The sequence below is a fragment of the Oncorhynchus clarkii genome, chromosome 20 (assembly GCF_045791955.1).
Source record: "Oncorhynchus clarkii lewisi isolate Uvic-CL-2024 chromosome 20, UVic_Ocla_1.0, whole genome shotgun sequence".
Taxonomy (NCBI): domain Eukaryota; kingdom Metazoa; phylum Chordata; class Actinopteri; order Salmoniformes; family Salmonidae; genus Oncorhynchus; species Oncorhynchus clarkii.
Genome location: NC_092166.1, coordinates 77,417,239 through 77,430,328, shown reverse-complemented (window position 1 = coordinate 77,430,328; position 13,090 = coordinate 77,417,239). Strand labels below are relative to the sequence as shown.

At 41.7% G+C, this 13,090-nt stretch overlaps 1 protein-coding gene across 1 annotated transcript in view; it reads left to right on the top strand.

The window, feature by feature from the left end:
- LOC139376934 (myomesin-2-like) overlaps nucleotides 1-13,090 on the top strand; it is a 38,549-nt gene that overhangs the window by 12,926 nt on the left and 12,533 nt on the right. The window contains exons 11-28 of the mRNA XM_071119946.1: nucleotides 132-331; nucleotides 435-488; nucleotides 1,491-1,618; nucleotides 1,921-2,104; nucleotides 2,371-2,545; nucleotides 4,179-4,300; nucleotides 5,573-5,760; nucleotides 6,130-6,256; nucleotides 6,573-6,754; nucleotides 6,829-6,943; nucleotides 7,673-7,835; nucleotides 8,229-8,335; nucleotides 8,704-8,748; nucleotides 10,513-10,649; nucleotides 11,121-11,265; nucleotides 11,365-11,427; nucleotides 12,295-12,362; nucleotides 12,594-12,707. Coding sequence (XP_070976047.1) covers nucleotides 132-331; nucleotides 435-488; nucleotides 1,491-1,618; nucleotides 1,921-2,104; nucleotides 2,371-2,545; nucleotides 4,179-4,300; nucleotides 5,573-5,760; nucleotides 6,130-6,256; nucleotides 6,573-6,754; nucleotides 6,829-6,943; nucleotides 7,673-7,835; nucleotides 8,229-8,335; nucleotides 8,704-8,748; nucleotides 10,513-10,649; nucleotides 11,121-11,265; nucleotides 11,365-11,427; nucleotides 12,295-12,362; nucleotides 12,594-12,707 — 2,317 coding nt within the window. The remainder of the gene's footprint in view (nucleotides 1-131; nucleotides 332-434; nucleotides 489-1,490; nucleotides 1,619-1,920; nucleotides 2,105-2,370; nucleotides 2,546-4,178; nucleotides 4,301-5,572; nucleotides 5,761-6,129; nucleotides 6,257-6,572; nucleotides 6,755-6,828; nucleotides 6,944-7,672; nucleotides 7,836-8,228; nucleotides 8,336-8,703; nucleotides 8,749-10,512; nucleotides 10,650-11,120; nucleotides 11,266-11,364; nucleotides 11,428-12,294; nucleotides 12,363-12,593; nucleotides 12,708-13,090) is intronic.

Sequence of the window (13,090 nt, the reverse complement as noted above, 5' to 3'; positions counted from 1 at the left end):
TGCAAATTACAACCTATACTCTTCCACCACTGTTCGTAGCTGGTGACAGGATAATGTAGCTATATCAGCCAAAATGTCCTCTTCAGAGATGGATTTGGGGAGATGAACCAATTTTCCTCATTTTGTTTCAGATGTGAAACTGGAACTAAAAATTGGGTGCAGTGCAATGACTCCCCCATTAAGATCTGTAAATATCCTGTGCCTGGCCTGTTCGAGGGCCACTCCTACTATTTCCGTGTGCGGGCAATAAACTCACACGGCATCAGCAAGCCCTCCAGAATATCTGACCCCATCGCCGCCCTGGACCCCACTGAATTTGAAAGACTCCATGGTAATGTGGTGATGACATCTTAAACTTTACCTTGTGAGTTCATGTATTCTCTAGAATCAAATGAAACGTATATACTTTTCTGTTTTTATCTTTGTTTTGACAGCCATCAAGTTGGGTGGAAAACTTGACGTTGTAATTTACCACGTCGACGTTGAAGGTACTACATGGTTTTCTATGATGTATGGGGGTCCTTGAATCTCGATCAACTCGTTTGATGCAAAAATCTTTGATGTTCTTCTAAGAAGTCATGATATTACTTTTCTATGCTTATTTCTGTGTACCTCATCAGACACTGAAAGGAGGTCCAACTCCCCCTTTACAATATTGCCATATCATTAGCCCTCACATTGTACCATGCCTAACATCTGTACAACAACTGTCACATCTTTTACATTTTAGTTATTTAGCAGACACTCTTATCCAGAGCGACTTACAGGAGCAATTAGGGTTAAGTGCCTTGCTCAAGGGTACATTGACAGGTTTGTTTTACCCAGTCAGCTCAGGGATTCAAACCAGTAACCTTTTGGTTACTGACCCAATGCTCTTAACCACTAGGCTACTAATCAGCTGCTCTCTGTCTCAATATTTAGCAATAATGGAATTATTTTATTTTATTTTTCTCAAGGGGGGGGGGCTGTGGGGGGGATCTTGTAGGGCTGGTGGCCTGGTGGTTGGGAGCTTGGGCTGGTAGCTGATAGGTTGCTGGTTCTGGTCCCCTTTTTTGACCTTATGGGAGATCTGACGACGTGCCCTTGAGTTGACTCTGGTTGCTTCTGTGGGTCGCTCTAGATGGGAGTCTGTTAGATGACTGAATGGGATGTAGATGTTGAGCGGCTTCACTGCAAGTAAATTGTATGTTTTAATATTCAATAAAAAATTATTTAAAAAAAATATTTATATACATGAAATAACACATATGGAATCCTGTAGTAAACAAAACAATGTTTACTACATGATAACATATGTTTTATTACATAGTTTTGATGTCTTCACTATTATTCTATAATGTAGAAAATAGTCAAAATAAAGAAAAACCCTTGAATGAGTAGGTGTGTCCAAACCTTTGGCTGGCACTGTATGTGTATAGACAACTCGGGGGAATGCTCCCACTTGGGCAAAAAACAGTTTGTGAATTCTTTGTGATGTCTTGTGTCTGTAGATGGGAAGAAAGTACCAGGAACCCCCTCCAAGTTGTACGCTTCAGAGACTGACCGAACATATGTTGTCCTCAGCTGGAAACCTGCTCCTTATCAGGGCCAGGCCCCAGTGTGGTACTATATTGAGAAGGTTGGTCTCTCTCTGCTCTCTCACCTTTATTTTTTACCCACATTTTGCAGCAACAGAATAGAGACACATTTCAACATGGAATCACTAGATTTGTGTCCTCTAAAACACATGAAATCTTTCTGGGATCCCACTTCAATAGAATAATCAAGGGCAATGACAAGTAGGGTCAGGATTCAAATCGAATGAATGGTTGAGGTCTACATAATGAATTGGGGTTATGTCTTCTTCTCCATTGCGTTTGACAGTATCTGTGGATGTTGTTACAGAGTGTAAATGTTGTCTTTGGGGCTCTTCCCTCACAGTGCTTGGCCGAGAGCGGTGCATGGCAGAGGGTAAACACTCAGGTACCCGTGAGATCTCCTCGCTATGCCGTGTTCGATTTGTCTGAGGGAAAACAGTACTTGTTCCGCGTGCTGGCTGCAAACATGTACGGCAGCAGTGAAGCCTCTGAGCCCACAGAGCCCATTCAGACTCAAGAGCTGCGCGGTAAGAAGGTCCTCTTCAGTGGCTTTATAGCTATCTCTTAAAGTCCCCCACAAGGTTGTTCTCAAGTATTTTCTCTAAATGTCAAACTCCCTGCAAAGCATAGCAATAGTCAAGGGTAGAATTTGAAAAAAGTTACTCTGGAAAAATGTTTAAAAAGTCATTTGCACCCATATATTACAGATTTAGCAAAAAAATTAAATTGTCCTTCATCTAAAGTAAGTTATAGATGCCTTAGACATTAACCACGCCTTATTAATCTACTGTAGGGGTCCCCTCCGCTCCTGGTCAGGTGGTTGCCACAAGGGAGACTGATACATCTCTTCTTATCCAATGGGCTGAACCCAAGGAGCCTAATAATCTTATTGGCTACTACATCGATGTGTGTGTAAAAGGCTCCAAGGACTGGGGTTCAGCTAACCACAAACCTCACAAGAACAACAAGTATGTATTCTGTCTTGTACAGTGGCTTGCGAAAGTATTCACTCTGCTTGGCATTTTTCCTATTTTGTTGCCTTACAACCTGGAATTAAAATTGACTATTTGGGGGTTTGTATCATTTGATGCCGACCACTTTGAAGATGCAAAATATTTTGAAGTTGCAAAATATTTTTTATTGTGAAACAAACAAAAAATAAGACAAAAAACAGAAAACTTGAGCATGCATAACTATTCACCCCCCAAAGTCAATACTTTGTAGAGCCACCTTTTGCAGCAATTACAGCTGCAAGTCTCTTGGGGTATGTCTCTATAAGCTTGGCACATCTAGCCACTGGGATTTTTTCCCATTCTTCAAGACAAAACTGCTCCAGCTCCTTCAAGTTGGATGGGTTCCGCTGATGTACAGCAATTTTAAGTCATACCACAGATTCTCAATTTGATTGAGGTATGGGCTTTGACTAGGCCATTCCAAAACATTTAAATGTTCCCCTTAAACCACTCAAGTGTTGCTTTAGCAGTATGCTTAGGGTCATTGTCCTGCTGGAAGGTGAACCTCCGTCCCAGTCTAGTCTCTGGAAGACAAACAGGTTTCCCTCAAGAATTTCCCTGTATTTAGAGCCATCCATCATTCCTTCAATTCCCAGTCCCTGCCGATGAAAAACATGGATGGGTTTCTCGGGGTGATGAGAGGTTTTGGGTTTGCGCCAGACATAGCGTTTTCCTTGATGGCCAATAAGCTGAATTTTAGTCTCATCGGACCAAAGTACCTTCTTCCATATGTTTGGGGAATCTCCCACATGCCTTTTGGCGAACACCAAATACTAAGTGTTTGCTTATTTTTTTCTTAAAGCAATGGCTTTTTTCTGTCCAGTCTTCCGTAAAGCCCAGTTCTGTGGAGTGTACGGCTTAAAGTGGTCCTATGGACAGATACTCCAATCTCTGCTGTGGAGCTTTTCAGCTCCTTCAGGGTTATCATTGGTCTCTTTGTTGCCTCTATGATTAATGCCCTCCTTGCCTGGTCCATGAGTTTTAGTGGGCGACCCTCCCTAGGCACGTTTGTTGTGGTGCCATATTCTTTCAATTTTTTTATAATGGATTTAATGGTGCTCTGTGGGATGTTCAAAGTTTCGGAAGTTTTGGAGTTTCAGATGGTGGTGCCCCTTGCTTAGTGGTGTTGCAGACTCTGGGGCATTTCAGAACAGGTGTATATATACTTAGATCATGTGACACTTAGATTGCACACCGGTGGACTTTATTTAACTAATTATGTGACTTCTGAAGGTAATTGGTTGCACCAGATCTTATTTAGTGGCTTCATAGAAAAGGGGGTGAATACATAGGCACGCACCACTCTTCTGTTTTTTATTTTTTAGATTTTTTTTACATTTTTTAGATTTTTTTTAAACAAGTAATTTTTTAAATTTCACTTCACCAATTTGGACTATTTTGTGTATGTCCATTACATGAAATCCAATTAAAAATCTATTTAAATTACAGGTTGTAATGCAACAAAATAGGAAAAAGGCCAAGGCGGATGAATACTTTTGCAAGGCACTGTACTTATTATTTGAAGTGTGATTTCATTCATCATGTAATGATGTATTGAGATTTTGCTTAATTTGCTATTTTTGATTAGGTTTGTGGTTCAAGGTTTGACCACTGGTGAGACATATGCTTTCCGTGTGCAAGCCATCAATGAGCTGGGTCTTAGTGATGAATCACAGGAGTCCTCCCCCCTCTCTGTCAAAGCTGCACTCAGTGAGTATGGACACACACACACACACACACACACACACAGCAGACAGAATACACTTGTCATTTGTCGAGATTCCAACCAGGTGGAAAAAGTGCTGCATTCAATATGGCAGTAGCAACAGTAACAAAGAAGAAAATTGCAAATACTAAATTTTAGCGACCCACTGTGCTTAGCTGGAGGCTCTTTTCTCTGTGAATGATCACAGTGAATAAATTGTAGCAATGTTGTCAAGACTTTCTTCAAGGCCATTGGTAGCTGTCCAGAAGTAAGACACACAAAGGCATCTAACTTTGATGCCTTAAGTCGGCTGAATATCTAATGATTATATCATCACAAGCATCGTATCATTAAATAAATGTCTCCAATAAATGAAGAGGACCGTCATTCTTCCTATTCACACGTTTCAGCAGGACAGCCTGGGAGCCTATTGGATTTGAGCCTGTCATCGTGTACTTTTCTCAATGTCCAAATGATGTGAATAATTTAGGCAATCTGAGTCAAAAACAAACCGTTGGTTCGTAGAGTTCCTTTGGGACATTCAACCAACAACTGCAGATTGTTTCATCAAACCATACATTTCTAAACTCATTGACGATACTCCAAGCTATGTGGATTGCAGGGTTTTTTAACAACAATTATCATATTTACATTTAGCAGATGCTCTTATCCAGAGTGACTTATAGGAGCAATTAAGGTTAAGTGCCTTGCTTAAGAGCACACCGACCAATTTTTCACCTAGTTGGCTCTGGGATTTGAACCAGCGACCTTTCGGTTACTGGCCCAACGTGCTGAAACGCTAGGCTACATGCTAGTTGGCGGCATTATGCACTAAAATTAATGTATTATTCATGCTACCGAAAGCCTTAACAACCATAACCATAAACTCTTAGAAAAATAGGTTCTGAAAGGGTTCTGCAGCTTTCCCCAAAGGATAACTCTTTTTGGTTCCAGTTAGAACCCTTTTTGGTTCCAGGTAGAACTCTTTTGTGTTCCAGGTAGAACCCTCTGTGGAAAGGGTTCCACATGGAACCCACAAAGGTTCTACCTGGAACCAAAAAGTTTCTACCTGGAACCAAAAGGGGTTCTTCAAAGAGTTTTTCTATGGGGAGAGCCGAAGAACCCTTTTTGGTTCCATATAGCACCTTTTTTTCTAAGAGTGTAGAGAACCCTGCAATATTTCCAATCCAGGTCATGTGACATGATTAAAACAGGGCCCAAAAAACAGGGCCCTAATCATGATACATGTTTAAGACACTTGTAAACTCTGTGTGCAGCGACTCCCTCTGCTCCATATGACATTGCTCTGCTGGCCTGTGACGGAGAGTCTATGGTTCTGAACTGGAAGCACCCAGTCCACTCCGGTGGCTCTCCGGTGGTTGAATACTACATTGACAAACACAGGCACGGAGAACACACATGGAGAGAGATCAACATCCCACCAATCAAAGAGCGGCTGTTCAAGGTACAAATCTGATCGACCTGAGTCATCTAAAGACATCTGTAATGGTTAGGATTATACACTCTTAGAACAAAAGGTGCTTTCTAGGACCTAAAAGGGTTCTTCGGCTGTCCCCATAGGATAACTCTTTGCAGAACCCTTTTTGGTTCCATGCCCTTTTCAGTTCAATGTAGAACCCTTTCCATAGAGGGTTCTACCTGAAACAAAAAAAGGTTTTTACCTGGAACCAAAAAGGGTTTTCCTAATGGGGACATCCGTAGAACCCTTTAAGGTCCTAGATGTCACCTTTAGTGTAGATAGTGTAGGATCATATGGAATCTATTGCAGTTCAATTAGTTGTAACCATTTTAGTACTTTCCTTCACAACCACAGGTTGAACATCTGAGTGCAGGTGCAGTCTATGAGTTCATGGTTTATGGTGGAAGTCTTGCTGGTCTTGGTGCCCCCTCTGCCCCCAGCAAGGCCTTCCATTGTGATGCCTGGACCATACCCGAGCCAGGTACAGTACCGAAAACCTCTCTAAAAAAAGTTTATATTTTAAAGATGAAGTGTGCATAGTTCAAAGAAGTGAAGATCATTTTACATGCAAATACCGTTGCATAATTAAACCATTAATGCATATCTCATAATTTTTCATGAATTATGGAATAGGTGTATTCAAGCAGAAGCTTATCGCCGGTACCACTTCCAACATCAATCGTTAAAACAGAAGCACATAGACATTACACAGTCTGACGTATGTGCTCTGACTTACGTCTGACATGAAGAACTGCTTGTCTGTCATTTTTGCACATTTACTGCACTCTGAATTTCAGGTCCAGCCTATGACATGACTTTCTGCGAGATCCGTGATGACTCTGTGTTGGTGGAGTGGAAGGCTCCCGTCTACACCGGCGCCAGCCCGATCACAGGCTACTTTGTTGACTTTGCAAAGAAAGGCTCAGATGAATGGCACTGTTCCAACGAGAGCCACGCTGTCAGTCACCGCTACCACAAGGTACAGAGGGTATTCCTAGAATACCTGCGTTATGACAATGTGTCAGCACATTTGACAGTCCTCCTCGTTTTCAGGTGACTGGGCTGGAAGTTGGAGTGTCCTATGTGTTCAGAGTGCGCGCGGCGAACGCTGAAGGTGCCGGCAAGCCTTCCTTGGCTTCTAACCCTGTGGTTGCCAAAGCAGTGAAAGGTACTGTTGGACAGACACAAACAGACACAATTCCCTATGCTGCGCATCAATGTGGCTTAGAGCAGAGCAGCATTCGTTCAGTGTGTTCCACAGAGAATGTTTATTTGGGTCAGGATTCCCATTAAAATGGGACTTAGATTAGGAGAGTAATACCACAGGGTGTGTAGTACACTAGACAGGGTTATGAGGAGGGGCTTAGGGAGGGGTAGTCTGTGCTTCTGTCGATAAGGAACATTGGGAGGACGTGGGAGTAGAGAAAAATAGATGACTCATATGGAGCTCGGTAGAGATGTTGAAGTGAGAAGGTGCAGACCAGCAGGCGACCTGCAGAGGGCAGTGTTGTATTCTGCAGGGACATCAGCGACTCAAGCACAAGGCTGGTTGAGATCAGAGAAAAGTCATTTTCACAACTCTCTAGGTATTCATTCAACAGAGGATGCAGAACATAAATGCAGAAATAGTCTGTGAACATATAATGAACATACTACCCTACTATGACTGTACCAAAACACATCTCTAGGATGCTGTACTACCTACAATGACTGTACCAAAACACACATCTCTAGGATGCTGCACTACCCTACTATGACTGTACCAAAACACACATCTCTAGGATGCTGTACTACCCTACTATGACTGTACCAAAACACACATCTCTAGGATGCTGCACTCCCAGATGTTTATTGCTGTTGCCTGTCAACTTCACTCTTTGCTTTGTCACTCCAAAAGGTGCCCAGGAGATGACCTGCACAGTGGACGAGGAGTCAGGTGACTTCATCCTGTCATTTGAAAGTTGTCAAATTACAGAGAGCTCCCACTTTGTGTGGAAGAAATTCTACAAGGAAATCACTGACTTCTCCAAAGGCATTGTCATCAAAACAGAGGGCAATATGTAAGCTATGCACCAAACTTGTCAACAGATAAAATATATTTCAACAAAACAAAACGTTCAAGAATTATCAGTAGTGATTCAGAAGTGTGTAATATACTCACATTGATGTGCTCAGTATCTCCTGGGCTCTACAGTATCCAGTGGTGTGCCTTTTATTTATTTCTACATTATCCAATGGTGTGCCTTTGTTTATTTCTATATTATCCAATGGTGTGTCTTTATTTATGTATTTATTTCTACATTATCCAATGGTGTGTCTTTTATTAATTTATTTCTATATTATCCAATGGTGTGGCTGTTTTGATTTCTATATTATCCAATGGTGTATCTTTATTTATTTATTTATTTATTTCTATATTATCTAATGGTGCGTCTTTATTTATTTATTTCTAGCTCTAAGCTTATTTTCAAACACCCAGACCAGGGGGATATGGGTTGCTTCTCCGTTGCTGTAACTAACACTGATGGTGTTTCTGCCAGCCATGAAATCCATGCCGAAGGTAGGCCCTGGCTGGGGGTCGATCATAAACAGGAGGTTACTTATTTATAACCCTCATTCAGGATCATGGTATAAAATAGATTTAGTCCATACATGCATGCATACTGTACTAGTACATCTAAATCAACACAACAGCATGTCGTTATACGGCAGATGTTGGAGTCAGAAACAATAGTGGTGCCTTTCACTGTTTTTCATAAATATGATATGATGCCGTGATACGGGACATGCATGTCTGGTCTTGTGCAGTGCAGACAACTGTTACTGTCGAAATGTATGATGAAGTTCCATGTAAAAAGGAATCGCTGTGGATGATATTGGATCATTACAATGCTGAAATACACTCTCCCTTGTTTACCTCTATTACAGAGCTGGAGAAAATGCTGGCAAAGAGCTATGGTATTCGACACCCAGGTAGGTTTTGTTCTGAATGATTTAAATGGCTTTTCTATTTTCAAAGAGAAAAGGAATGTCCGCTACTCTGGTATGTTCCCATTGTGATTTAATCAGACACACAAAAAAGATCAGAGTTGGATCTTTGTCAGGTCATTTTCTATTTTCACTCTCATAAATAATTGGTTCCCATCAAATAACCATTTGGAATACACAGCTCAGGGTAAAAGGTCAATTTTCGTAGTTTTGTTTTGCTTGTATAATGGGTATATACTGTAGAGGCGTGTGTGCTGTTGTAGACTGGTAATGCGGGTTCATGTAAACCACATACAGTGCCTTGCGAAAGTATTCGGCCCCCTTGAACTTTGAGACCTTTTGCCACATTTCAGGCTTCAAACATAAAGATATAAAGCTGTATTTTTTGTGAAGAATCAACAACAAGTGGGACACAATCATGAAGTGGAATGACATTTATTGGATATTTCAAACTTTTTTAACAAATCAAAAACTGAAAAATTGGGCGTGCAAAATTATTCAGCCCCTTTACTTTCAGTGCAGCAAGCTCTCTCCAGAAGTTCAGTGAGGATCTCTGAATGATCCAATGTTGACCTAAATGACTAATGATGATAAATACAATCCACCTGTGTGTAATCAAGTCTCCGTATAAATGCACCTGCACTGTGATAGTCTCAGAGGTCCGTTAAAAGCGCAGAGAGCATCATGAAGAACAAGGAACACACCAGGCAGGTCCGAGATACTGTTGTGAAGAAGTTTAAAGCCGGATTTGGATACAAAATGATTTCCCAAGCTTTAAACATCCCAAGGAGCACTGTGCAAGCGATAATATTGAAATGGAAGGAGTATCAGACCACTGCAAATCTACCAAGACCTGGCCGTCCCTCTAAACTTTCAGCTCATACAAGGAGAAGACTGATCAGAGATGCAGCCAAGAGGCCCATGATCACTCTGGATGAACTGCAGAGATCTACAGCTGAGGTGGGAGACTCTGTCCATAGGACAACAATCAGTCGTATATTGCACAAATCTGGCCTTTATGGAAGAGTGGCAAGAAGAAAGCCATTTCTTAAAGATATCCATAAAAAGTGTTGTTTAAAGTTTGCCACAAGCCACCTGGGAGACACACCAAACATGTGGAAGAAGGTGCTCTGGTCAGATGAAACCAAAATTGAACTGTTTGGCAACAATGCAAAACGTTATGTTTGGCGTAAAAGCAACACAGCTCATCACCCTGAACACACCATCCCCACTGTCAAACATGGTGGTGGCAGCATCATGGTTTGGGCCTGTTTTTCTTCAGCAGGGACAGGGAAGATGGTTAAAATTGATGGGAAGATGGATGGAGCCAAATACAGGACCATTCTGGAAGAAAACCTGATGGAGTCTGCAAAAGACCTGAGACTGAATAAATGTCGTTCCACTTCATGATTGTGTCCCACTTGTTGTTGATTCTTCACAAAAAAATACAGTTTTATATCTTTATGTTTGAAGCCTGAAATGTGGCAAAAGCTCGCAAAGTTCAAGGGGGCCGAATACTTTCGCAAGGCACTGTAGTTCCATGTAAACCACATAGAGGAGACAACTGTTAATCCCAGAAAATAGTTTTTGTCAGCCCTCACTCCATCAACGTTTTTAGCATGTGGCTCATCACAGCTTATTCTTATGCTTTGAGAAGGGAAATGTCTTCCTTTGAACAAATGCCATTTCTATCACAAAACCTACCTCTATTTGCATCACCTTCTTCCATTATTGTTTCTGCTTCCACAGTGATCCCTCTAAAGACTCAGCTGGCCTACAAGATTCTGGAGCGCGGCCGCATGCGCTTCTGGCTGCAGGCTGAGCACATCTCCTCTGCTGTCACCTATAAGTTCTTAGCTAACAACAATGAACTCTCACCGACTAATGTAAGACTCTCCTCCTTATTCCTGTCAACTCTAAACCGACATACTGTCTTTGTCCGAAATGGTGCCCTATTCCCGACATAGTGCACTTTTGACCCCCATTCCTTATTTAGTGCACATCTTTAGACACCTTTTTGGCATACAGTGCACAACTCCTGACTAGAGGTTCTAGGAGGCTGACCCTATGGGTCTCTGGTCAAAAGTAGTGCACTATACAGGAAATAGGGTGTAGTTTCAGACACAACACTGTAATTGAACTCACAATGGACTTGCACAGACAACTTTGTTTCTCTTTGTACTATTCATTCTACTCTATCATCACTATGTCATGGCATGAATAGACTTTTAAGCCAAGACTAGAGTGGATTACACAACATATCCACATCATTGGATTCGCCCATTACGATTCCTCAACATTCACTTAATAGAGTCCTCTCATGTAAACTTTCTTGGTGTCTTCTTCTGTGTTCTCAGCCAAATCATGCGAGTCATGACGTTGAGGCTGGCATCATTGAGTTTGTGCTGGATCATTTCACAGAGGATAGCGAGGGCACCTTTACTGTTCAGATCGAGGATGGCAAAGCCAGAGGACAGTCCTCTCTGGTGCTTATCGGAGCTGGTGAGAGCCTGTCTGCTGTGGGGGTTGTGCTCTAATCCAGGGTTGGGCTCCATAAGAGATCCAGGACTTATCCCCTGTATCACTTTGTTTGGGTTGTAGATTTCAAGGCAGCTCTCGCTGACGCAGAACACCAAAGGAGCGAGTACGTCAGAGTGAAAGACGGTAACAGTGTTTCAAAATATGTAGTCCTCTAGTCTTTGGGAAATTCATTATGCAGTACTCTAGTGTTTGGGAAATTCATTATGCAGTCCTCTAGTCTTTGGGAAATTCATTAGTCTTTGGGAAATGCATTATGCCGTCCTCTAGTGTTTGGGAAATTCATTATGCAGTCCTCTAGTGTTTGGGAAATCATTATGCAGTCCTCTAGTGTTTGGGAAATTCATTATGCAGTCCTTTGGGAAATGCATTATGCCGTGTTTGGGAAATTCATTATGCAGTACTCTAGTGTTTGGGAAATTCATTATGCAGTCCTCTAGTCTTTGGGAAATTCATTATGCAGTCCTCTAGTCTTTGGGAAATTCATTATGCAGTCCTCTAGTCTTTGGGAAATGCATTATGCCGTCCTCTAGTGTTTGGGAAATTCATTATGCAGTCCTCTAGTGTTTGGGAAATTCATTATGCAGTCCTCTAGTCTTTGGGAAATTCATTATGCAGTCCTCTAGTGTTTGGGAAATCATTATGCAGTCCTCTAGTGTTTGGGAAATCATTATGCAGTCCTCTAGTGTTTGGGAAATTAATTTGAGTAATATTTAAATTAGGTATGAATTTCAAATACTAAGATGATGATTTGATATCATAATGGTTTTTTCCTTCAAAATGGTTGACATTATTTATGGCAGCCACACACTGTTATCACACCTGCAAATCCATAAGCCACCCATTGTTACAAGGATATTACAAAGACACAAGGGTGTTATTAGCAAAACAATTGATGAAATCTGACCTTCATATGCCCGCTCTTCACCCTCCCTCCCTCTATCCCCCCCTCTCTCCCTCCCACCCTTTCTGTCTCTCTTGCCCTCTTTCCAGGCCCCCACTTCAGTGAGTTTTTGTCAGTCCATGTCGGGGATGACTGCTCTGTGGCACTCATCTGCAAGGTAATTAAACATTCACCGAAAGTACAATTAGATTAAGCCAAGAGATTAAATGGAAATGATGGCATGAGTTATCGCTACTGCCAATCTAAACGACAAACACAGTCAGCATGATTCACCTCAGTCGTTGTTCTCCTGCGTTGACAGATGGTGTTGTTGTAATGCAGGCATGCGTCTTTGTTTGGGCTGGTTCACCTACCTGTGGGGTATGGGTTCTGTTGTTTCATAATGCAGGTGGATAATCTGAAGAAGGAAACTGCGCTGCACTGGTTTAAGGATGGCGTTGAGATTACCCCTGAAGGGCCAGTCAATCTGGCATCTGGAACCTGCAAGCTTCCTATTTCCCTGGTAATTGTATCACACAGACACACACCTTCTAATTAAGTGATAATGCCCGATAAGCCAGTGTTTGCAGGATATATTGGCACGGGTGTTGTTAAGCCCGAGACGAAGTCGAACTGTGCCAATATATCCTCCAAACACCGGCTTCAAGGACATGTTCACTTTTATACAAGAGGTTACCAACATATTAAAATAATGATTGACATATTTTCATTAAAAAAAACGTTATTTAGATTAATTTATTAATACTATTTCATCCTTCCACAAGATATAGTCCCAACACAAATCTAGGGTTGCTACCCAAGCCTGCTGGTTGTTCATTTTATTGATTCGGTTGCCATAGACGCGACCCAGTCGTTCAGTCTTTTTGTTCTGTATCTATGGACGCG